General features: G+C 39.0%; 4 protein-coding genes across 4 annotated transcripts; 3 read left to right on the top strand and 1 right to left on the bottom strand.

The window, feature by feature from the left end:
* Positions 1–5,835: 5,835 nt before the first annotated feature.
* On the top strand, positions 5,836–10,764 carry GCK72_016161 (uncharacterized protein; the record flags this gene model as incomplete). The annotated part of the gene is made up of 6 exons (XM_003094103.2): positions 5,836–5,916; positions 6,748–6,925; positions 9,192–9,408; positions 10,016–10,226; positions 10,280–10,381; positions 10,429–10,764. 6 exons carry the CDS (start codon positions 5,836–5,838, stop codon positions 10,762–10,764), a joined length of 1,125 nt encoding a protein of 374 aa, XP_003094151.2.
* A 427-nt stretch (positions 10,765–11,191) lies between these two features.
* Positions 11,192–13,896, bottom strand: GCK72_016160 (uncharacterized protein; the record flags this gene model as incomplete). The annotated part of the gene is made up of 5 exons (XM_053731358.1): positions 11,192–11,336; positions 11,393–12,058; positions 12,870–13,168; positions 13,212–13,736; positions 13,789–13,896. The coding sequence occupies 5 exons, from the start codon at positions 13,894–13,896 to the stop codon at positions 11,192–11,194; spliced, it is 1,743 nt and encodes a 580-aa protein (XP_053586130.1).
* An 875-nt stretch (positions 13,897–14,771) lies between these two features.
* On the top strand, positions 14,772–16,888 carry GCK72_016159 (uncharacterized protein; the record flags this gene model as incomplete). The annotated part of the gene is made up of 4 exons (XM_003094099.2): positions 14,772–14,926; positions 14,979–15,722; positions 15,770–15,907; positions 16,555–16,888. The coding sequence occupies 4 exons, from the start codon at positions 14,772–14,774 to the stop codon at positions 16,886–16,888; spliced, it is 1,371 nt and encodes a 456-aa protein (XP_003094147.2).
* A 1,548-nt stretch (positions 16,889–18,436) lies between these two features.
* GCK72_016158 (uncharacterized protein) lies at positions 18,437–21,539 on the top strand (the record flags this gene model as incomplete). Its single annotated transcript, XM_003094118.2, has 5 exons — positions 18,437–18,557; positions 18,811–19,013; positions 19,057–19,165; positions 19,763–20,403; positions 21,207–21,539. 5 exons carry the CDS (start codon positions 18,437–18,439, stop codon positions 21,537–21,539), a joined length of 1,407 nt encoding a protein of 468 aa, XP_003094166.2.
* Positions 21,540–23,045: the final 1,506 nt, after the last annotated feature.

Here is a 23,045-nt window from a genome sequence, read left to right as displayed (position 1 = left end):
GGTCAAATTTTTGAATTTCTCCGAATCTGGCGCACCTTTGACGCGTGTTTTCTGGGGATTTTGGCTGAAAATGGTTTGAATTTTTTTGAATTTTTTCCTCAAAAGGTCGTCAAATTTTTTCTTGGCCCCAGGTCTTTCAGAATATAATTCCCATTACGTTAAATTTCGTTAAATTTTCACTTCCAGCATTCAAAATGATCCAAAAATTGAGTTTATGACCTAAAAACTGAAAAATTTACAAAAAAGCGGTCAAAATGAATATGATCCTAATTTTGACCACCTAACACCCCTCAAAACAAGAAACAAAAAAAATTGACCCGTGTGGGGATCGAACCCCGGTCACATTCCTACCACCCCTACCTTAACCACTCGGCTAGAAAGTTTTAAAGGAAAATTTTTAGGGTGAATTTTTCTGATTTCGTATTGCCAGAACACCTACCTCATCTCCTAACTTTTGATATTTTTCTGAATTTCCTGCACTTCCAGCAGAGTTGCCCGGAATCCGGATTCCTAATTCCGAAATTCCGGAATTCCGGAATTCCGGGTTTTTTCGGCATTCCGGTTCCGCATTCCGGAAACTGTAAAATGGCATTCCGTACAACTCTGACTTCCAGTATACCCAAAAAAAACGCCAACGACACGCCAGAGCTAATTTATAAAATTTCCTCATCCTCTTACGTCAAACCTCCTTGTCTTTCGCAATTGAACTAATTTCTATCGTTGTTTCATTTTTCTTCTTCCCCCAATATAAAAGTTAGACGTCCGTTTAGTCACCAGCCACCGGGACGTCCAGAAGCTATTTGCGTCATTTGTGCCACCACGAAAACTTTTTGTTGAGAGAAAGAAGAACCTTAGAGAGTAGACAACGAAAAACAATAATTACACAAGACAGATGACCAGTCTCTTTTTTTCTATTTTCTCACATCAAGAATCTGTTAGAAGGTGGTACATGTAGTAGTAGTATAAGTAAGACCTTCTTCCCCCCGTTCCGCAGAGATAGAAGAGAAAAGCCATTGTTTGGGGAAAAGAGAGAGAGATTGCTTCCGACACAATACGTTTATACGTATATGTGTATGTATATGCAAAAATAAATGATCTGCCTGCCCCCAGGTTGGTTTTTTCCACATAAACTTTGTAGAGAGTCGGAACTTTCTAACATTCCAAATATCAGGCTTGCAATTTTTTAAAATATTTTGAAAAAAAAAATCTTGAAATGTTCCATATTTTCGCTCAAGTACTACCCCGGCACAGTTCTTACAACTGCGCTCCAGCAAAATGCCTTTTTTTTCTGCGTCTCTCAATTTCGCACACAATTTTCTTCGGTAGATCGCGATTGTAAGACGGGTGTCGTGCTAATATATCTGAAAATGAAAAAAAAGGAGAAAATTTTGAGTCTAAGTTAAAAATTGAAACATTTTCGAACTCAGGGTGTTAAGGCGGTTCAAGTGAGTATAGTCATGCCTAGAATCTGGAATTTTCGAATTTTTGGGTCCTGCCGCGAAATCAGAAATACTACCGTAACTCACTCAATTTTGGTCCAAACTGTCCAAAATTTGTATTTTTGAAATCAGCGCGTTTTTGCGGTTCAGAAAAGTATAATCATGTCATATTTTTGAAAAACTCAAATTTGACACCCCTGGGGACTAAAACCTGAAATATTATAAAGCATGGCATGATTATACTTTTCTGAACCGTCTTAACCTGCTAAATTTAAAAAATTTATATAGAATCGCTGAAAACTTGATTTGAACGAATTATGACTAAAAAACTTTGAAAAATCAGTTTTTGGTCTATAACAGCCTTAATTTCGGATTTCAGCAGGAGTAGTGTTGATCACAGGGCTAAGCAAGCCAAGATGGCTCATAAAATAATAATAATGGTGTATTTCAGAAAAACTTAAATTTTGACACCCTTGGGGCCTGAAATATTTCAAAAAAAAAAAAAAAAAAGTGAAAAATATGCAGAACTTTTTTAAAATTCTAGGCGAATTCCCCCGTTACCGTTACCATCATATTAGTATCTTATACAGCATCAGAATTTTTTGTTGTTTTCCGTTTTTTCAAAAAATTTTGTTTTCGGTATAAAAGTCTATACCTGTTCTCATCTCCTAATTAGCGGATTCCGTTGTTTATGACTCCGTATCACCGTTCTAGAAACTTCTAACTTTTAACTCCTCATATCTTGCAAATCGGAGTCTCTCGATTGATGACGTCACAATCCCGAGGGAATCAGAAGACCCCCCCCCCCTTCTCAACAGCTGTCCACTCTCCGAGAACTAGTTCATTTTCTTCCCCCACCACTGGCCACTCCCTACTCTATTGTTTATGAAATTTTCCGCTTCATTTCCACATTTCTACTACCAACGAAATTTAATTTTCTTCCCAAACCAACCAGCCTGTTGCTTCCAAACCTAACATCCAAACCTAATTCATAAAAAGACGAAACAATGAAATTGGAATAAGGGACACTTTTTTCATGACTATTATATTAGTTTCTTCGCATTTTCTTTTTTCCCAACATCTTTTTTTTCTATCTTCAGTTTTAAAATAATGTTCCAAGAAGTACTGGCTGCCAGCTGACAACCCACGTGTGCTGGTTCCTTGGGTACTTACGTCCATTTGTCCTTTTTTCCTGTAAGTGAGCAAAAACTACGAAAAATGGATGAAAATCACTGAAAATCCACATTTTTTCGACAATCTGGCGCGCCTTTGGCGCGTTCTTTGAGGTTCGAAAGCTTGACTATACCGTTCCTTCCAATTTCTATTTTTACCCCTCTCATTTAAAAAAAAACTTTAAAATGTAAACATTTACTTTTTGAATTCGAATGGTAGATATCGAATTTCCCGAAGTGTTCCCTGTTCTATTTTTGAGAAGCTTTGAACGTTTTTTCAGTAATTTGATAGTTGACGGATCAGACTATACCCTACAGTACTTACTTACTTAGTAACTATGTAAGTAACAGTAACAGTTCTGTATATAGTCTGATCCGTCAACTATCAAATTACTAAATATACAGTACTGATCATTGTATATAAATAAGCCTTTTGGAACAAAAACTTCATTTTTCAGTCGTTTTTTTTCTGCTGGCCGTTATTCTGCTATTCTGGCCAATTGGTGGTATTAAGAATGACATACGTGAGTCATGTTTCAACTTTTAGCAACTGCAACTTTACATCTTACTCACAATTCCGAAAGGGAGTTTTGGACCAAAATAGTATTCATCATAACTTTATCAGTTTTGGTCGGATCAGCGATATTTTTATACCATTAGAAAGCCCGCATTTTTCTCTATCGATATAGACTGATTCCATGATATTATATATATCAATAGAGAAAAACGAGAGCTTTCTAATGGTCTAAATATTTCAATGGTCCGACTAAAACTGATAAAGTTATGATGAAAACGATCTTTGGAAACTTTAAACAATTTGGTCACAGGTACTTTCGACAACGTGGAATTCATTACTGTAGTCAAAACCGGTAAAATGTCTCTGCGAGTCGAGTTAGGAGCTCTCAAACTTTTCATATGAGTAAGACCTTCACCATTTTAGAATTCCTTGTGAAAAAGCTTAACCTCTTGGCTCTCGGCTCGCAGAGACATTTAGCCGGTTTCGATTGCAGAAATGATTTCTAGATTCCATGAAAGTACCTATGACCAAATTATATACAGTACTGGCCATAAAGAATGCGACACTTGCAGTTGATAGTTGAAAATGGTCAACTTTCTGAGTGTGAGACGTCCTCCATGATGATATCACAATATCGATTGTTTATGGAGTGTATAGATCGCAAATAGAGCTTCAGTTTTGTAGTTGACAACTTTCCCTAGCAAGTTACGTATCGACAAAGTAATGTCTCCCTCAAATCGACCAATTTCAGTGCAATTTTTGAGCTGTTGTCTTAAAATGACCACAACTCTCTAGGGAGTGCCCGTACAAAAAAGTTGTCAACTACAAAAATGAAGCTCTACTTTTGATCTATACACTCCATAAACACTCGATATTGTGATATCATCAGGGAGGACGTCTCACACTCACAAAGTTGACCATTTTCAACAAAAGTGTTGCATTCTTATTGGTCAGTACTGTATCGTTTGAAAGCCGCGTCACCAAAGACTTCCCTTATGAGGCAACGGTTCATGACACCGTGATCCTTTACCCTATTTATTTAACTATCTTTTAAAATTTTGGGGAGGAACACACACATGTTCTTGTTGATTTCTCAATTTCTCACGTTCTTATCAATTCCCTGCAAAATAACTGAATCCTATCCACCCACCTGCAGGTTCAAAAACTTGCACGCTCACCTCCTGATCATCTATTTATACTTCCAGACACACATATCTCTTCTCTATCCCTTTCAGATCAGATCAATCTCTTTCTCTGAGTCTCTCTCTCTCTGATCCCATCATCATACTCACGAGTCTTCTTTATCTTCCCTTCAGCCAGTTGTTCTCTTTCCTTCCCGTCACCACATGTCTTCCCAAAAGTCTTTCGAATACTTACGAAACCGACCTTTTTTTTCTTTTTTCTCTTGTTGTTATTTATTTGCTTTTATTTTCAGTTTTTATTTCAGAAACAACTCTATGAGCTGATTGTTGATATGCGCTCGAAAATTGTCGATAGTGAATCGGATATTAATAAAAATGTGAGTTAAACTATATATTTATATACCATTGGAAAGCTGAAAAAACGCTGATTTTGAATATATATTTAGTTTTTGCCTTTGATGTCTGGTATTTGAGAAAAATGAGATCAAAGTTCTAAAAAAAAATCGTCAAACCTGTATATCGGCTGGCTGTCTTTGAAGATATGAAAATTCTTCCTATTAACGAAATATTCTATGAATTCTAAACTATATTTTGTCAGTTAGCAACTTTTTGATATTTCCTTTGGGAACCAAGATATACCGCTGCGAACAGGTGCACCCGCTAGGTGACCGCCTCACCAGGAGGGTAATGACTCCAAACTTTGATCTCGTGTTTCTCGAATACCAGACCTCTAGGGCAAAAACTGAAAATATATTTGGAATCAGCGTGATTCCAGCTTTCCAATGGTATAATTCACGTCCCATAACTCTACGACCTTCACTAGTTACAGTAACCAACAGTCCGTAACCTTATTTTTTCTGTAGTATATAAACTACGTTCTGCTGTCCTTCCCTAAACAGCTCTCAAAATTTATGGATTTTATTTTGAAAAATTGTTCTTTCATAAATTCAGTGTTTTTTAGTAAAATATGTTCACGAATTCTAAGTTTTACATCAAAAAATGACAATTTGATCTCAAAATTACCAGACGTCCGGGCTTTTTTGGCCAAGCCATAAGTCCTGACCGTATGTTTTGCTGAAACTGTGTATTATTTATATTTTTCTGATAGCCCTTGAGTTCCCGGTCTTTTTGAGACAAAACCCATGGTTTTACCTAAAAATCGAAGAAAGTTATGACCCCCTTCTTCCGATCCATGATAATCTATCTCCACAATCTACTACTATGGCACCGCTTCCCCTTTCCCTTCCATTTCCCAAATAAATCACATCTAAGTCACGTCACACTGGTCTGCCTTCTCATCTTTTTTCGTCTTCCTTCTGCTAGAGGAGTCCACAAAAATTTGGTCTCCTTTCCTCCTTTTTGGATGTCTTCTTCCATTTTCATGACATTAGTTTCCCAACTACTACCACTATAGTAGTCCAATTATTCTATCTTCGTAGTTCATGAAGATTTCATAAAGAACGTGATAGAGAGGTTGGATACTCGCTGCTCTCTCCTCCGGGATTGATTGATCGGCCATCCCGCTTCATTTTTCTTAGTTAACTGCTCGTAACCTTCCGTTTCTCATGATGGCTCCTACAAATTCAATCGATTTGACGAAACAAAAATTTGGTCGTAACGAGATGATGTTCAAATGGTTCAGACAGGTTATTTCAATAATTTTTACTAATGTGAATCGGAAATTTTGCACCACAGCTAAGGACCTTGATTCAGAGATCAAGTCACGCTTCCCTCCATTTTTCTAAACTTTAACCTCGTTTTTCTCGAAAACTAGGCGTCGATGGTAAAAACTGAATATATATTTGGAATCAGCGTTTTCTCGGCTATCTAATGATATAGGTCACTTCCTATGACTCCATGACTTTCCCTACTGAAAGTGGACCTGAAAATTCGAAAATGATTTTTTAGGATAAATACCAATTCTTTTTGGAGTCCTATGACATTTATACCAAATGAAAGCCCGCGTTTTTTTCTATAGAAATGATCTAGTTTAAAAAAATTCTGTTCAAAAATGAAGTTGTAGTGACAATTCCGTCAATTTTGAGATTTGGTCCAAGTGGAATTATCTGTCAAAACGTTTTGGATCAGAACTCGGCCAGTTTTTTACGGATCTTAGAGATTTTTATACCAAATGAAAGCCCGCGTTTTTTTCTATAGAAATGATCTAGTTTTAAAAAATTCTGTTCAAAAATGAAGTTGTAGTGACAATTCCATGTCATAGAACTCCAAACTGACTCCACGGCTTCCCTTAGTGAGGACTTAAGTTCATAGATCAAGTAGCAAAACTTTAAACTTTGACCTTGTTTTTCTCGAATACCAGGTCTCCCGGGGAAAAACTGAATATATATTTGAAATCAGTGCGATTTCAGCTTTTCAATGATATAGGTCATGTACCATATCTCCAAACTGACTCCAGGACCTTAGATTCATAGATCAAGTAGCTATATTATCATATTCAATATATTTTATATTTCCAGATGAATCCAAAGCCGGGCTTCCTACGGCGACAGTGGCGAAAAGTCAAAGGAGAGTTGACGACCTCCCTGATATCCCAATATCGTCGATGCGTGATCCGGATGAAGCGGTGTCTACACGAGAACAACGATGTGGAGCAACAGAGGAGAAAGAGTCAGGCGAAACTTCATCCATTGCCAGGTACCCGAATTATTACCGATTTGAATTAATGTAGTGTAGCAAATGAGCTCTACTGGATTGTTTCCGAATTCCGAGTCATTTTCTATTCGTGAAACAGTCTAGGCGGGGTTGACATGAGAACTGAAATATGACGAATGTCAAAAGAAAGACAGCTGACTTTGTCCTGTTGTTTTGAGAAAAAGAAATGAAAAAAGAGAGAACGTTTTCGAGGGGAAGATAAAAACGAGAGTGATAAAACGATGTCTTGAGATCTTGAAAAAGTGATAAAAACAATGGATGAGGGGTCTTAATTGTTATGGGTTACAACAACAGCAGGAGATGATTGTACTGAAGACCTCAAAAATCTTCAGGTGGGATCTGAAAAGGGGGATTGCCATAAACCGTAAAACCTGTAATAGAGGCGGAACAAGAGTTTGGAGCATTCTATCTCGGTTGTCTTTAAAGATATCAAATTTGTTTCAACTGAAGAAACATTCTATGAGCACTAAGCTATATTTTGTCAGTTAACACCTTTTTGAAATTTCCTTCGGGAACCGAGATATACCGCTGCGAACAGGCTGCGCCTCTATTAAAAGTTTTACGGTATTAGAAGTGTCCGCGCAATTATTCATGCTGTGTATCCATTTAGGTTCATATTTTTAGACAGTTTTATACCAATCTCAATATTTTTACTACGATGTTTTCGATTTTAACAAAATTGAAACCATACTTGACAATCCGAGGCGTCACTCGCTTCAAACTGAGTTTTATTAGCTGAGAAATATACCAAAATGTAGATCTTGACGAGATCTATCAGACTTGTCACGACTCGGTTCGAAACAAAATTTGGAATTTTTTGGTTTTTATGTTTGAAAAAAGTCGACTGAAAATTTGAAATTCACTCAAAAAGGTTTTATAATTTAGGAAAATCTTTTTACTCTAAATTTTCGAAAGATTTCAACTAATTTTGCTTTCAACAAACCCATTTTTGAATCCGGCCCGACCGGGATCCATCCCGATTTTTGACTGTCTTCTGAATTCTATATCCGTCATAACTCTGTAAGTGACCTACTACGGTCCGGGTAAAAGTGCCAAAAAACACAAAAAACGGCTTAAAAATCCATTCTAACCCGATAGTAGATCACAGCTGTAGATCTCGTCGAGATCTACGTTTTGCTGTATTTTTCAGCTCATAAAACTCAGTTTTAACGGAGTTACGCGCCTTGACAAGTATAATTTATTTATCATTTTCAACACCTATTATGGGCCTATTCTTGGCAAGCAAAAAACGTTTTTCGCTGCTTTTTTTTCGATTCACGGAACCAGAAAATCAGCGAAAAACTCTTAGTTTTCGCTGATTTTTGAACGTTTTTCGCTGGTGTTTTTACCGTTCGCTTCGAGACCTGCGGTGTCGAAAAAAGCATGTGCCAGCGAAAAATAGTTTTTCGCTGCTTCTTTCCGATTCACGAGAGAAGGAAATCAGCGAAAAACTATTTTTCGCTGGCACATGCCTTTTCGACACCGCAGGTCTCGAAGCGAACGGTAAAAACACCAGCGAAAAACGTTCAAAAATCAGCGAAAACTAAGAGTTTTTCGCTGATTTTCTGGTTCCGTGAATCGAAAAAAAAGCAGCGAAAAACGTTTTTTGCTTGCCAAGAATAGGCCCATTACGGACGACCGAAAGCCTTTGTTTCAACCCCCAAACCAGAATTCAAGCGTTTTCAGGCGAATTTTCGAAATATTCAGTAGTTTTCCAGACGTAAGCTATATTTAACGAGATCCTAGTCAATTTCCCGACACTTTTGAGACATTTTCCTCATCCAGGGGCTGGGCTAGAATGGTTTTCTAAAAAAAGAAATTTCGAGTTTTTGACACTTTCTAAATGTTCACTTCCATACAACTTTGGCCACAGATATAGATCTCGTTGAGATCTACATTTTGGTATATTTTTCAGCTCATAATATTGGGTTTGAAGCGAGTTCTTCAAAACGAGCAACATTTCATTTTCAACATCTGAAATTGCCTTCTGATTTCTGATCACTCTCTTCTCCCTTGCTATCACCTAAGACAGTGTGTCACGTAACACATGTGTGTGCGTGCTTGTCTCCCCTATCATCTCTTTCTTCAAATCATTCGCTTTATCACAATGTACACTCTATGATGATGACGTAATCAGGGAGAAAAAGAGCAACTTTTACGAAATTTTCTTTTGAAATCACCGATGGATGATTGAATGAGGGGGATTAAGGATGTGTAAATCTAAAATAAGATTCTTATTTTATTTCAGACCGTCCACTCCGTCGAGCCGCCTCAAAACTCAGCCGAAAACCGACGAATGAGATCGAGAGGTTGCGGAAGAAAGGGGATGATTGGAATGCGAATGATCTGTTCAAATTCCAATATTCGGATCCAGAAGAGGGAACGCCAGAGGAGAGGAAACAGTTGTGTTACGATTGGTTGGATCGGTTACACGATATTTCGAAAAAATATTGCTATTTGGCGTGGTTAGTCGTTTAAAACATTTGGTACGAAGGAGGGAGACGCAGAGAAACGGGAGTGTCTAACTACGCTGCATCTCTGCGTCTCTCTTATCTCTCAGACACATTCAAACCGCTATATCTCCACAGGGTGATTAGCTATCAAAAAGTTGTCAACTACAAAAATAATCAGCATGAATTTCTCTACATTTTTGCAGTTGACAACGTTTTGATATCTCTACTCCTTGCAGAGTTATAGCGTCTCAAAGACATATAACATCTCGCTCGAGAGACGCAGAGAAGTCAGACACTCTCGTTTCTCTGCGTCTCCCTCTGACGTCAGCGAGCAAAAATAGCAAAAATAAGAGAGCCCCGACCACCATTAAAACTCAATTTTAATCGTTTTCATATGTGTCGGTTTATTTTTAGTTTTCAAAATCTTCAAGTTATTTATATTCTTACCAGCCTGGCTGCCGCTTGGCCTCTCCTCATTTACTTGTTCACCTTCTCAGAAATGTGTCCGCGTGGCCGAGTGGTCCAAGGCGGCGATCTTTGCGCAAAGAGCGCAAGTTCGATTTTGGGCCCGGCCGTCTTTCTTTCTCATTTCTCGAATGATATATTTTTTCTTCTCCAGGTACGAATCAGCCATCTACGCATGCTACTACCGTCTCGCTCCAATCCTTGTGGATCCCGTCGAAAAGCAGCGAATCTGGCATGACGTGAAACACGAATACGCCGAGATATTCATGATGGGACGGCGGATATGGCGACGTGCGATTCATCCGAGTCGCCTTCGCGTTTTCTACGATTTGGCCATGTTGTGTGTCAGATTCGGAGATATGGAGGTGAGCGTTCTTACAATCGCGCTCTACCGACAAAACCAATGCGTATTTTATAGAAAGATGATACTGTACCAAAATTCAAAGAATTGATGTCGGATTCAACGAATTTCGACTTCAAAATTCTTAATGAGACGGAGTTTATCAAGTCACTTGATAAGGTAGGCGCGGTTAACCGCGATCCAAAAAAAAACGCTCCAATTTACAGGTGATAAAACTCGAGAATTTCGTGATCGACCAATTCTACAAACGTCGTCGTAGCAGTGGATCAATCCGCTCTTCATTCCGTTCCCGTCGGAACACAGATTGCTCTCCGTCACGACGTTCGGAGCTTCTGGATTCGAAGACCGAGGACGATGCGGATGATATATGTAGTCTTGCTGAATCTCTTCAACAAGTTTCCGTCAGTCTACCAGCGACTACTGTTGTCGACAACAAACCTACCGTAACCCTCTCCATCCCGACTATTGTTATCGATGGACCTGACTCCGGATCGCCACGTAGTCGTCCACCGTCCCCTCGTCTTGTTCGTTTTGATGAGTGACAAACGCGCTCTATTGTACTTCTCCAAATCGCCAACGGGTTTCCTATAGTCTAAACGGGGAACTACTTTTCTAGACATTTTTTCTTCGTTCACCACATATTTTGTTCACTTACCTGTATTTGTGCCTTCATCTATCATAATACATATGTTTTCTGGAATAAATTGATTGAGTTTCTTAAAAGATTATTAGAAACAACAGAAAAAGAAAAAAGCGGAACGGGAATACAATAAATAAGGGGGGATTTGTTGTCGATTACCTACCAATCACCAGACAACAAATATTTTATAAATATCATTCTTATAATACACAGGAAGGGGAAAAGCGAATGAGAAAGGGAAAGGAAGGAGAGAACACCAAGCGTTAAAGAAAATCGGAAATGGATAAACTGGAGAGAGATTCGGTAAACAAAATTATATTATTAGGGGATTAATCGATTTTCACTGTTTGATAGATCTTTCGAACGAATTTCGCGGTTCCAACGTATCCGATGGTGCCTGTCATCAAGCCGAGAGCAGCAGCGAAGATTCCCATATATCCAAAGTAGAATACTGTTTGGAAAAGACCATACATTCTGAAAGTTTGTGATTAATTTTTAAAAAATACAGAAATTATATAGTAAAAACTCACTTTGTCTTGAAGAAGAAATAATACATTGAATACATGTAGACATAGAATGAAGTGGAGGCTCCACATGCGAAACTAGTCCATCTCCATCTATAATCTTCGGCGTTCAACAGGAAATAGGAGCAGACAATTGTGACGCATACAGTGACAATTGAGAGGATGATAGTTACAAGAAGCATGAATCCATACACATAATAGATCTTGTACGCCCAGAATGAAGTGAATATGAAGTACATCTCAATGAAAATGGAACCGAATGGAAGGACACCTCCGGCGAGAGTGATAAGCCATGGTTGAACAAACCATTTCTTGTCAGGAATCGGTCGTGGCACTGCGTTCACTCTGCACGGATAATCCGCTGTTCCAGCCATATTTCTTCCAATGACAGTTCCCACCAACGTCAATGGAAGAATCACAAACAGGCAGATAGCAGTGACAGCGAGCATAATTGTGAACGGAATCGCACGGGATGCATGATAGTAGATGGCGATGAAGTTGATAAGGAATGCAACTCCACAGACCATACTTGGAAGAAGGAATGCTCCAAGAAGCATTTGTTTAATCCAGTGACGTCCTCCGAATCGAGCATACATTGAGCCACCTGCATATCCGTTGACCGGCGAGCAAGCTGCATACACAAAGATCGCGGCGGATAGGAGGGATCCACGTCTGAAAAAGTGAAATTAAGATGCATCTCTTGATATTTTGGTGGTTTTCCGCGCGTAACTCGCTTAAAACGCAATCTTTTGAGCTGAAAAATATACCAAAATGTAGATCTCGATAAGTTATATATCTGTGACCTAATACGGGCCGGATAGCGGATCGGTATTGTGCCGTGGGCCGGGCTAGAACGGGTTTTCGGCACATTAACTATAACAATCCGGCCCGTAGTAAGTCGCGGACAAAAATGAGGTTTTCCGGATGAAACTACCTAATACTAGGGGGAAATGACTGAAAATCGGTATTTCAACACGAAAAACAGGAATTGTCGGATGAAAATTGTCGAAAAAACAGTAAAAATTACCAAAAATCTATATTTCCAGCAAAGAATAGGGAATTTCAGGCTGGAATTAATCGAAAATTCAGTTAAAATCGACAATTTTAGTGAGAACTGTGATTTTTTGCGTGAAATCAGATTTAAAAATGGAAAAATGATTGAAAATCATCATTTTTCGAAAGAAAATCGATATTGTCAGACAAAAATCTATTCTAGCCCGGCCCGCGGCACATTAATCAGTTAGCCTCAGCAAAACGTCAGTTAGCCTCAGCAAAACCTCATTTAGCCTCAGCAAAACCTCAGCAAAACCTCATTTAGCCTCAGCAAAACCTCAGTTAGCCTCAGCAAAATCTCAGTTAGCCTCAGCAAAACCTCAGTTAGCCTCAGCAAAGGTGAGAGACGCCGAGATCTACATTTTGGTGTATTTTTCAGGAAACAACATTGCGTTTCAAGTGAGTTAGCCCGGTTTGCAAGTACGCTTACTCCGTGTAGAACTCTCCAACGATAGCCAAAATAGTTGTGATCACTGCAACAGTGAAGACATGATATCCTGCACCAATACAGGAAGAGAACAACAAAGGCAATGTTGGTGGCCGGAAGACGTCTCCATGAACTTGCTTCCATCCGTATTCATCTCCAAGATCTGCATCCAAATCGTCCAAACTGTCTTCTTTTTGGTAACGAGCGTAGTCTTTTCTCAGTGTGCGAACGAGAATCATCCATACCAATCCGACAAGGAAAACGACCATCATGAAACTGTTGAAAATGGAGAACCAGTGAATCTAAACGAATTATATAATACGAAATTGCGCTTTACAAACTAACTCTGTGTTGGAAGAAGCTTGGATCAAGATATTTATCAAATCTCTTGGTGAAATCAATTTCAGACTTGCTCCATTGCACTTCATAAGTGAAAGTGAGCTCAGCGCCTGGTCGAATGTCAACTCTCCCATCTGTCGTCAAATTCACATCGACCACTTGCTTATCATTGTACCCAATATCCAATCGTTTATGTGTGTACAACTTGTATGCCGGTGGGCTGACACTGTTGTCAATCTCTCCAACCATTCCCCAAATCGGCATATCATCCAGGTACATTTGGTAATAGTAACTGTTCTGGATAGCGTACAGAAGTGTCTTATAGTCGGTTTCGGTCAACTTTTTCTGGCAGACAACTGTCTTTTTGGTGTTCGTTCTGAACTTGATATCAAGTCCGGAGAACTCAAGTTCTACTCCCAACAAAGATTCTCCCATTGTTTCGTGATAATGTCCAATTTCCTTCTTTTCTCCTTTGCAGAATGGCAAAGAGAAGTATGTATAGGTCTCCTGTCGGTTTGAGTATGGGCCAACCTGGAATTGTTCGATTTTTAAAAATTTTATATTAAATTCAAACAATTCTTACCGTGTTCATCCATAACACAACTTCCTCGTCAACTTCATACAAATGATCATGTTCGTCGGCTTCAACAAGCAATGCAGATAGTAGTAACAGGCTTATGAGTACCCGCATTTCTGAAAAAATATATTTTTTAGAGAATTATCGATTATGATGCTTTGTTTACAAGTTTTTTTTGAGAGAGAAGAGAGTCACGTGGAACAAAACAAGAAAAAAGTTTGGCGGCACATTAATGAACATCGAACATCAAGATCTCAGTTAGCCTCAGCAAATTTTCAGTTAGCCTCAGCAAAATCTCAATTAGCCTCAGCAAAAGTCGCTAAGCCTCAACAAAAGTCGGTTAGCCTCAGCAAAAAATAATAATAAATTTTGTTCAGCGGGCCGGGCTAGAATGGCTTTTTTGGCACTTATGAGTACCCGCATTTCTGAAAAAATCTAATTTTTAGAGAGAATGGTGCTTTGTTTACGAGAAAATAGAGTCACAGTCACGTGGCACAACAAAACAAGGGGAGAAAAAGAAAAAAACGGTAAATTGATAAAAATTGATTAAAAATGCACCGAAAACAAATTGAATTTTATTAAATTAGGCTCCAACTCAATTAAAAGTAATTTTTTGAAAGAAAACTCTAGAATTCTGGAATTTACAGCACGATTTGTCAATTGAAAACAAAAAAAAACAATTTCAGCAACAAAAGTTTCAAAAGTAATTTTTCGGACGATAAACATCAAAAATTGACTTAATTTCTGGATGAATAAACAAAAAACCTTTATGTTTCGCTAATTTCCCTCAAAAAAATCTGAAAAAATCTGAAAATAGCGCAAAATTCCACACAAAAACAGCGGAATCCACAACGCGTTACAGCGAACGGTGGAGTTTACGTGGCAAGCGAGACAGTGTGCGGCGAGGAGAGACGCAGACAGTTTGGAGAGCGACGGAGCGCGCTTGCTTCGTTTTGTGTGAATAGCGCAGAGTTTTTTTTCTGAATGGAATGCAGCGAATCGAGTCGGCTATCGAGAAAGCGGTGAAATTTCGTCGTCATGGAATTTTCATCAGTGAGACGTTCGATTTAGCAAGAACACAAGCCAGAGAGGCGATACAAAAAGGGATAACGCCGTTTCCAGTCGCTGTTAAGGATTGTTTCTTGTAATCGAATAATCAAAACTGAATTAACTGAAAAAAAATCAGAAAATTCCAGAACGAATACTGCAAACACAACATGCGCTTCACAAATGCTAGAGAACTACTGCGCGCCGGTGAATGCAACAATTGTTGAGCGAATCGTCGCGAATGGAGGATGCATTATCGGAAAGACGAATCTTGATGAATTCTGTATGGGAACATCATCAGCTCTCGGACATTTCGGACCTGTAAAGAGTGCAGTGAAAGAAGAAGACTCCCCGGATGATTGGATTATTCCGGGTGGTAGTTCCGGTGGATCCGCTGTGGCTGTACAAGCTGGAATTGTGGACATGGCGCTTGGCTCAGATACGGGCGGTTCCACACGAAATCCCGCGGCATTCAATGGAATCTACGGTTTGAAGCCGACATATGGAGTTCTCTCGCGATATGGGCTCATACCGCTCGTCAATTCACTAGATTCCCCGTCTATTCTAGCAACAAGCGCAGAAAAATGTTGGAAATATCTGGAAATTATGACATCGAAAGGAATCGACGCCGCCGATTCGACTTCTGTAACTCTACCGCAGGAATCGAAAGAATCTCCTAGAATTAATAGTCTGAAGGGTCTTAAAGTAGGCATTCCTATAGAATATCATAATGAATGTTTATCTGAAGACGCGTGGAGACATTGGAATCGTATAGTGGGAATATTGAAGAGAGAAGGCGCGTTTGTTCGAGTGATAAGCTTACCGACAACAAAATACTCGCTAGCTTGCTATTCGGTAATTGCTGCTGCCGATGTTGCTTCCAATATGGCAAGGTTTAAATGCAACTTTTCAAAAATTTAAAATATTTTATTTGTTCCAGATATGACAGTGTTGCTTATGGCCATCGCTCCGAGAAAAATGAGTCCACTTACGAAATGTACGCCACGTCACGCTCGGAATCATTGAATACTGTTGTGAGACGGCGGATTTTTGCGGGAAACTACTTTTTGATGAAGCAGTGGGTTTTTATGAGACTTGCGAACCGGGCCGACGCGTAACTCCCTTAAAACTTGATGCTATTAGCTGAAAAATATAGGAAAATGTAGATCTCGGCAAAAAATGCTGATTTTTCTTGATTTTTAATCGAAATTTGCGAATATTCCTGTTTACAACACAAATTTTCTGCTTAAAAACAATGAACAATAATTAATTTCGCTCAAAAATCAACCAAAAACTCATAAAAATTGGTTTTTAGGCTTTGCTGAGGCTAACTAGGATTTTGCTGAGGCTAACTGGAAAAGATGATTTTTCTAAACTTTTTAACTGAAATTTGCGAATATTCCGGTTTACAACACATATTTTCAGCTTAAAAACGTTGAAAAATCATTCATTTTACTAAAAATCAATCAAAATCTCATAAAAATTGATTTTTCGGCTTTGCTGAGATTTTGCTGAGGCAAACTGTGATTTTGCTGAGGCTAGGCGATTTTTACTGAGGCTAACTGAGATTTTGCTGAGGCTAACTGAGGTTTTGCTGAGGCTAACAGATTTTGCTGAGGCTAAGCGATTTTTGCTGAGGCTAATTGAGATTGTGCTGTTATCGCGCAGGTCCGGTTTGCAAGTATGGTTTTTATCAAGTTTCCTGAAGAAATACGACATTTTTAGGTATCGGAAACTATATCTCGACAAAGCTTTAAAAGTTCGGAGACTCATCACCGATGAAATGCTCGCCGCATTCAACGAAGTCGATATCATAGTCACCCCCACAGCCACTGGACCTGCTCCAAAATATTCTCAACTACGTGACACACTATTCTCAAAGGAGGACGACGATGACTATTTCACACAGGCAGCGAATTTGGTTGGGATTCCAGCGATATCGATTCCGGTTGGAAGGAGTGATGAGGATGGTCTGCCGATTGGTGTGCAGTTGATGGCGAATCGACTCGAAGATCGGGCTTTGTGTGATATCGCACAGATTTTGAGTGGAATTATTTAAATTTTAATAAACTTTATTTACATTGGAGCAAAGTATGCCATTAAAGCCAAGCACTTGTGCAGCACTTTGATAAGAACTTTATTGCTTTCTCCACGTCATTCACACTTTTTAATCGATTTTCACATAGCGATGAGATTCAGGACGCAGATATCTACTCCCGTCCGGTGTATTGCGAATTCGATCAGATTAGAGCACCGTCCCAAAAAAAAAAGAGGCCGACGCCTGACTCAACACTGGCGCAGCGCCCCTTTCCGACAGTAAAGTGTGCAAATTAATGTGAAGGTGTTTGCGGTCGCGTCACTTTTCTCTTTTTTCTTCATCTCACTGGGTCACCACCACCTGTGTATACCCAAAACCAGAGTGAAAGAAGAAGAAGAAGAGGAGCGAGGATTCTATTTATGTCGTTTTTCGCCATTTTTCTCCTTGTGAGAGAGAGAGTGTGTTTTATCGATTCGAGCATACTGCCTATTGGTGGTGACTCATCACTTTTACAGGCGAAAAGCATTTTCTTATTCGCTTCTCCTAAAAAAAAGAAGAAAAAAGAGAAAGAATGCAACGAATTCCTGGAAATGTCCGCCCGCTTTTTCAGCTTTTATATCCGGCTTTGGAGGGGGAGGGTGTTAGAGAAACCAGAAGAGGAAGGACTCTTTTTTTCTCTTTTTTTACTTTAATTGCTGGGTTCTCGCCAGTTTTCGCTTTTTAAGGTACCAATTTACAGAAATCCCTTCATTAATAAGCCTAAAATTAATTTTTTTTTGTTGCACTTTTAAAGTTTTTAGGCATACGACCAAAATTATTTCAATTTCAACATTTTTTTGTTCTTTTTGAAACCCGCGTATTTCGACATAGCGCGTTTACATTCTAAGATTAGAAGAGGCGCGAGAAATGAGTCATTTTCTTTTTTTTTCAACATAAACTGTCTTTTTTTCGGCGATTTTCTGCAAGTGTTAAGTGATTGCCGAAGAAAATGTTCAAAATTTCGAAAAATTGCAGAAGAAATCACTCAAGTTTTGTGATTTTTTGGTTTTCCGAGTGACTTTTAAGCTAATTTTTCTAAAGGCCGAAAATTGCTTATTTTTAGCCAAAAATTGCTTATTTTTAGCCAAAAATTGCTTATTTTTAGCCAAAAATTGCTTGTTTTTAGGCAAAAATTGCTTATTTTTAGCCAAAAATTGCTTATTTTTAGCCAAAAATTGCTTGTTTTTAGGCAAAAATTGTCTGCTTTCAGCCAGAATTTTCTTATTTTCAGCCATTTTCTCGAAGTTTTGAATGATTTTCGAAGAAATTTTGAAAAATTGCAAAAGAAATTGGCCAGGTTTTGTAATTATTAGGTTTTGTTATTGAATTTCTTCATTTTTCGAGAAGAATTGTAGTTTTTGGTTTTCCGAGTGACGCGAAACTTCCAACGACCAAAAATTGTCTATTTTCAGTCAAAAAATGCATATTTTCTGCCTTTTTTCTTGCTGATTTTTTTCGCTATTTGTTCAAAAAAAAAACTCTTTTAGCCATCTTAATTTTCTTAATTTCCAGGTAACGAAAACACGGCGAATGTCAGAAAGCACCGTCAGAAATGAGGACGGTCCCCCATTGGAAGATGTGGATTCCTCGAAGAACAGCCGACAACCACCGCCACTTCCAGCGACGAATCCTGTAGTGAAAGCAGAAGAAGGTGAGCTATCGCGCTCTACCGAAAACACGAGAAAATAGTGTGCGAAATTGAGAGACTCAGAGAAAATAGAGACTAAACGACTTTTGCTGAGGCTAACTGAGGTTTTGCTGAGGCTAACTGAGGTTTTGCTGAGGCTAACTGAGATTTTGCTGAGGCTAACTGAGATTTTACTGAGGCTAACTGAGATTTTGCTGAGGCTAACTGAGATTTTGCTGAGGCTAACTGGGAGAACTATTTTTTTTTCTTTTTTCAGTTCCTGTCGGCGACCTCATTCAATTCGAAAGCGAAGAAGAGCGAGCAGCAACTATTCCAGACGGTTCCATGCCGTCTGGAACGGCTTCGGCTGTCCCAGCCACTGCACCAACAGAGGAGACGCCATCGATGGAATCGGCTCTTCGCGCTTTTCTGAAAGAGGAGGAGACGTTGATTCATGGCGATTTTCAGAAACGATTCTACGTAAGATAGGGAATTTTTGACTGAATTAGAGAAGTTATTTCAGCAAGTTCGCCTTGAACAAGACAAGTGGAGAATGGAGCCGGATTACAAGACAGATTGTGCTCTCGCTCCACAGCATTACGCCAGAAATAGATATAGAGACATTTTACCGTGTGAGATTTTGACTTGAGGCTTTTTCCTGCTTTAAACTGAGTTTTATGAGCTGAAAAATATACAAAAATGTAGTTTTTTCTCAATTTTAATTGAAATTTGCGAATATTCCGGTTTACAACACATATTTTCAGCTTAAAAACGTTGAAAAATGATTGATTTCGACCAAAAATCAACAAAAAACCGATGAAAATTGATTTTTAGTTTTTGCTGAGGCTAACCTACTTTTGGTGAGGCTAAGAGATTTTGCTGAGGCTAACTGAGATTTTGCTGAGGCTAACTGAGATTTTGCTGAGGCTAACTGAGATTTTGCTGAGGCTAACTGAAATTTTACTGAGGCTAACTGAGATTTTGCTGAGGCTAAGCGATTTTTGCTGAGGCTAACCGAGATTTTGCTGAGGCTAACTGAGATTTTGCTGAGGCTAACTGCGATTTTGCTGAGGCTAAGCAAAATTGCGTCATTTTAGTTCGAATTTTCGTAATTTCAGCTAAAATCACCGGGTTTTTAACGTATGTGATATACTTTTCAGCTCATAAAACTCGGTTTGAGGCAATTTAAGTCTGTTTTTAATTAATTTCATTGAATTTCTTTTTTCCAGATGATCACAATAGAGTGAAACTGTCTGAAGATGACGATAATTACGATGGTTACATGAACGCTTCAATCATCCAACTCCCAGGTAGCACGACCACCTTCATCGCTGCCCAAGCGCCACTCCCAGCGACTCTCGACGAGTGGTGGAAAATGATTGACGAGAATAATGTCCAATTAATTGTTATCCTTTGTAAATTAGTGGAATTGAATAAGGTGAAATGTGAAAGATATTGGCCGGAAAAGGTCGGCGAACCCGAGATGTTTGGAGAGTACGATTTGACGATTGAAGAGGAGAAACACTTTGATGACGATGAGTACTTGTTGAGAGTGTTGAAAATGGAGAATACGACGACCGGGACGACACGGACGGTGCATCAGTTACACTATAGAGAGTGGCCAGATCATGGATGTCCGTCTGGGGAGAAACAGTTGTTGAACATGATTGATAGGATGGAGACGTTGCATTCTGAGAATCCAGGGTCCCCGATTCTGGTGCATTGTAGTGCGGGTGTTGGGAGAACTGGAACGATCATTGCGATCAATCATATTCGAGAGCAGATGAAGGCGGAGACACTCACGAATATTGATATTTTCGGATTGGTCATCGCTTTGAGGAAGCAGCGGTCGAGTATGGTTCAGACTCAAGTGAGTTGTAGTTGTCATGGAGTTTGGAGTTGTGGAACATGACCTATACCATTAGAAAGCTGAAATCACACTGATTCCAAATATATATTCAGTTTTTACCCTGCAGGCTAGGTATTCGAGAAAATAGGGGTCTAATTCCCATGTTGCTTGGGAAAATAAGGCTTTCAAGGCAAAACCCCATTTTTTAAAGTTTTTTCTTGGGAGAATACTTTTTTTTCGCATTTTTTTATGGAACAATTCAGATTTGTGAGCTTTTTTCTTGAGAAAACAGGGTTTTTTTTGCATTTTTCAAAGAATTACTCCGATTTATAGCTTTTTTTTATAAGAAAATTCGGTTTTTTTTCTTGAAAAATGGTTTTTTTTGCATTTTTCGTGGAAAAAAAAACAGTTTTTCAAGCTTAGTGCTTGGAAAAATCAAATTTTTTCGTGTTTTTCATAGAAAAATTCCGATATTTGAGCTTTTTTCTCGAGAAAATCAGGTTTTTTTGACTTTCTGAATGTCTCGGAGCCCAAAAAGATATATGGGACATGACCTATACCATTGGAAAGCTGAGAAAACGATGATTCTAAATATATATTCAGTTTTTGCCCCCGAGGTATGGTATTCGAGAAAAACGAGGTCAAATTTTTTGTGTTTTCCCAAACTTTGACTTCGTTTTTCTCGAACACCACGAATCGACGGCAAAAATTGAATACATATTTGGAATCAGCATGATTTCAGCTTTCCAATGATATAGGTCACTTTCTATGACTCCATGGCCTTCCCTAATTGGACCTGAAAATTGCAAAATTATATTTTTTAGGATCAATACCAATTCGTGCACCGCTGCATCGCCGCCTACTGTCGTCGCTATCTGGGGATCCCTGAGCCGCGACTCGAAGATCTTCCAGCTACACAACAACTTCCCGTTGGCTCCAGTGGAAATGTTCGATTGATCGCCCCGCCCACACCGACAACGTCGAATGATCAGCAGACGATTCAGAGCATTGCAAACTATCAACCGGATCCAATGACAGCGTCTAGAATCGAAGAAGACGAGAACCCAGAACAACAAGCCACCAGTGTGCCGGATTTTCCGGAAGAGCCGCCTGCCCCAATGGGGCCGGAGGATCTTGGCAACAGTGCGGCGTTCTGAATGTTAGTTTGGAAAGTTTTAGAGAAATCTCGCTTAAAACTCAATCTTATGAGCTGAAAAATATACGAAAATGTAGATCTCGGCGGCTCTGACCTTTGCTGAGGCTAATTGTGATTTTACTGAGGCTAACTGAGATTTTGCTGAGGCTAACTGAGATTTTGCTGAGGCTAACTGAGATTTTTCTGAGGCTAACTGAGATTTTGCTGAGGCTAACTGAGATTTTGCTGAGGCTAACTGAGATTTTGCTGAGGCTAACTGAGATTTTACTGAGGCTAACTGAGATTTTGCTGAGGCTAACTGAGATTTTGCTGAGGCTAACTGAGATTTTACTGAGGCTAACTGAGATTTTGCTGAGGCTAACTGAGATTTTGCTGAGGCTAACTGAGATTTTGCTGAGGCTAACCTACTTTTGGTGAGGCTAAGAGATTTTGCTGAGGCTAACTGAGATTTTGCTGAGGCTAACTGAGATTTTGCTGAGGCTAACTGAGATTTTACTGAGGCTAACTGAGATTTTGCTGAGGCTAACTGAGATTTTGCTGAGGCTAAGCGATTTTTGCGGAGGCTAACGATATATTGAGATGACTAGTCGTTAGTGTGCCGCGGGCCGGACTAGAATGGATTTTTGTCTGAAAATATCGATTTTCTCACGAAAAGTGATGATTTTCAGTCATTTTTCCACTTTTTAATCTGATTTAACCCGGGAAATCCCATTTTTCGATCAATTCGACCCTGAAATCCCGTGTTTTTCGCTGGAAATGTCGATTTCAGGTCATTTTTCTACATTTTCGACAATTTTTATCCGGAAAATCCAATATTTCGTGTCGAAATACCGATTTTCAGTCACTTTTCACTAATTTCAACCCGGAACCTCATTTTTCATCTGAAAATCCCAATTTTCCGAGATTTTCCCCTATTTTTCTCTAATTTCATCCGGAAAACTCTTTTTCGTTTCGAAAAGCTCAATTTTCAGCGATTATTACCCGATTTTCGAGCAATTCCTATTTTTCAGCTGAAAATGTCGATTTGCGGCAATTTTCATCCGGAAAATTCAAGAATTTCAGCCATTTTTTCTTTAGGTGATCTTACAACCGCGCTCTACCGAAACCACGAGAAAATAGTGTGCGAAATTGAGAGACGAAGAGAAAAAGGGCATTTCGGTGGAGCACAGTTGTAACAACTGTGCCGAGCTAATATGTTTCTATTCCGCAATTTTCAAAAAAGAATTTTCAGCCCGAATGTATCTCAATCAACTCTGCATCCGCCGGTTCAACATCTTCCAACACCATCCGATCATCCATCGACTCGTTTGTCATCCGTGCTTCCACCGCTTTCCGTGAACAGAAGAATCGTCTCGAACGTGGAACTTCTCGTTTTTTAGACTCAATTAAAATGGCGACTTCTTCTTCTTCCACATCTTCTTCCACATCATCATCAACTTCATCATCTTAGTTTTAAAATGACCAAATCTCTCCTTTTTTTGTTTAATTTTTTCATTTTTTCCCCTAA

Source organism: Caenorhabditis remanei, chromosome IV (genome assembly GCF_010183535.1).
Source record: "Caenorhabditis remanei strain PX506 chromosome IV, whole genome shotgun sequence".
Lineage (NCBI taxonomy): Eukaryota > Metazoa > Nematoda > Chromadorea > Rhabditida > Rhabditidae > Caenorhabditis > Caenorhabditis remanei.
This window is presented reverse-complemented; position numbering and strand designations above follow the sequence as displayed.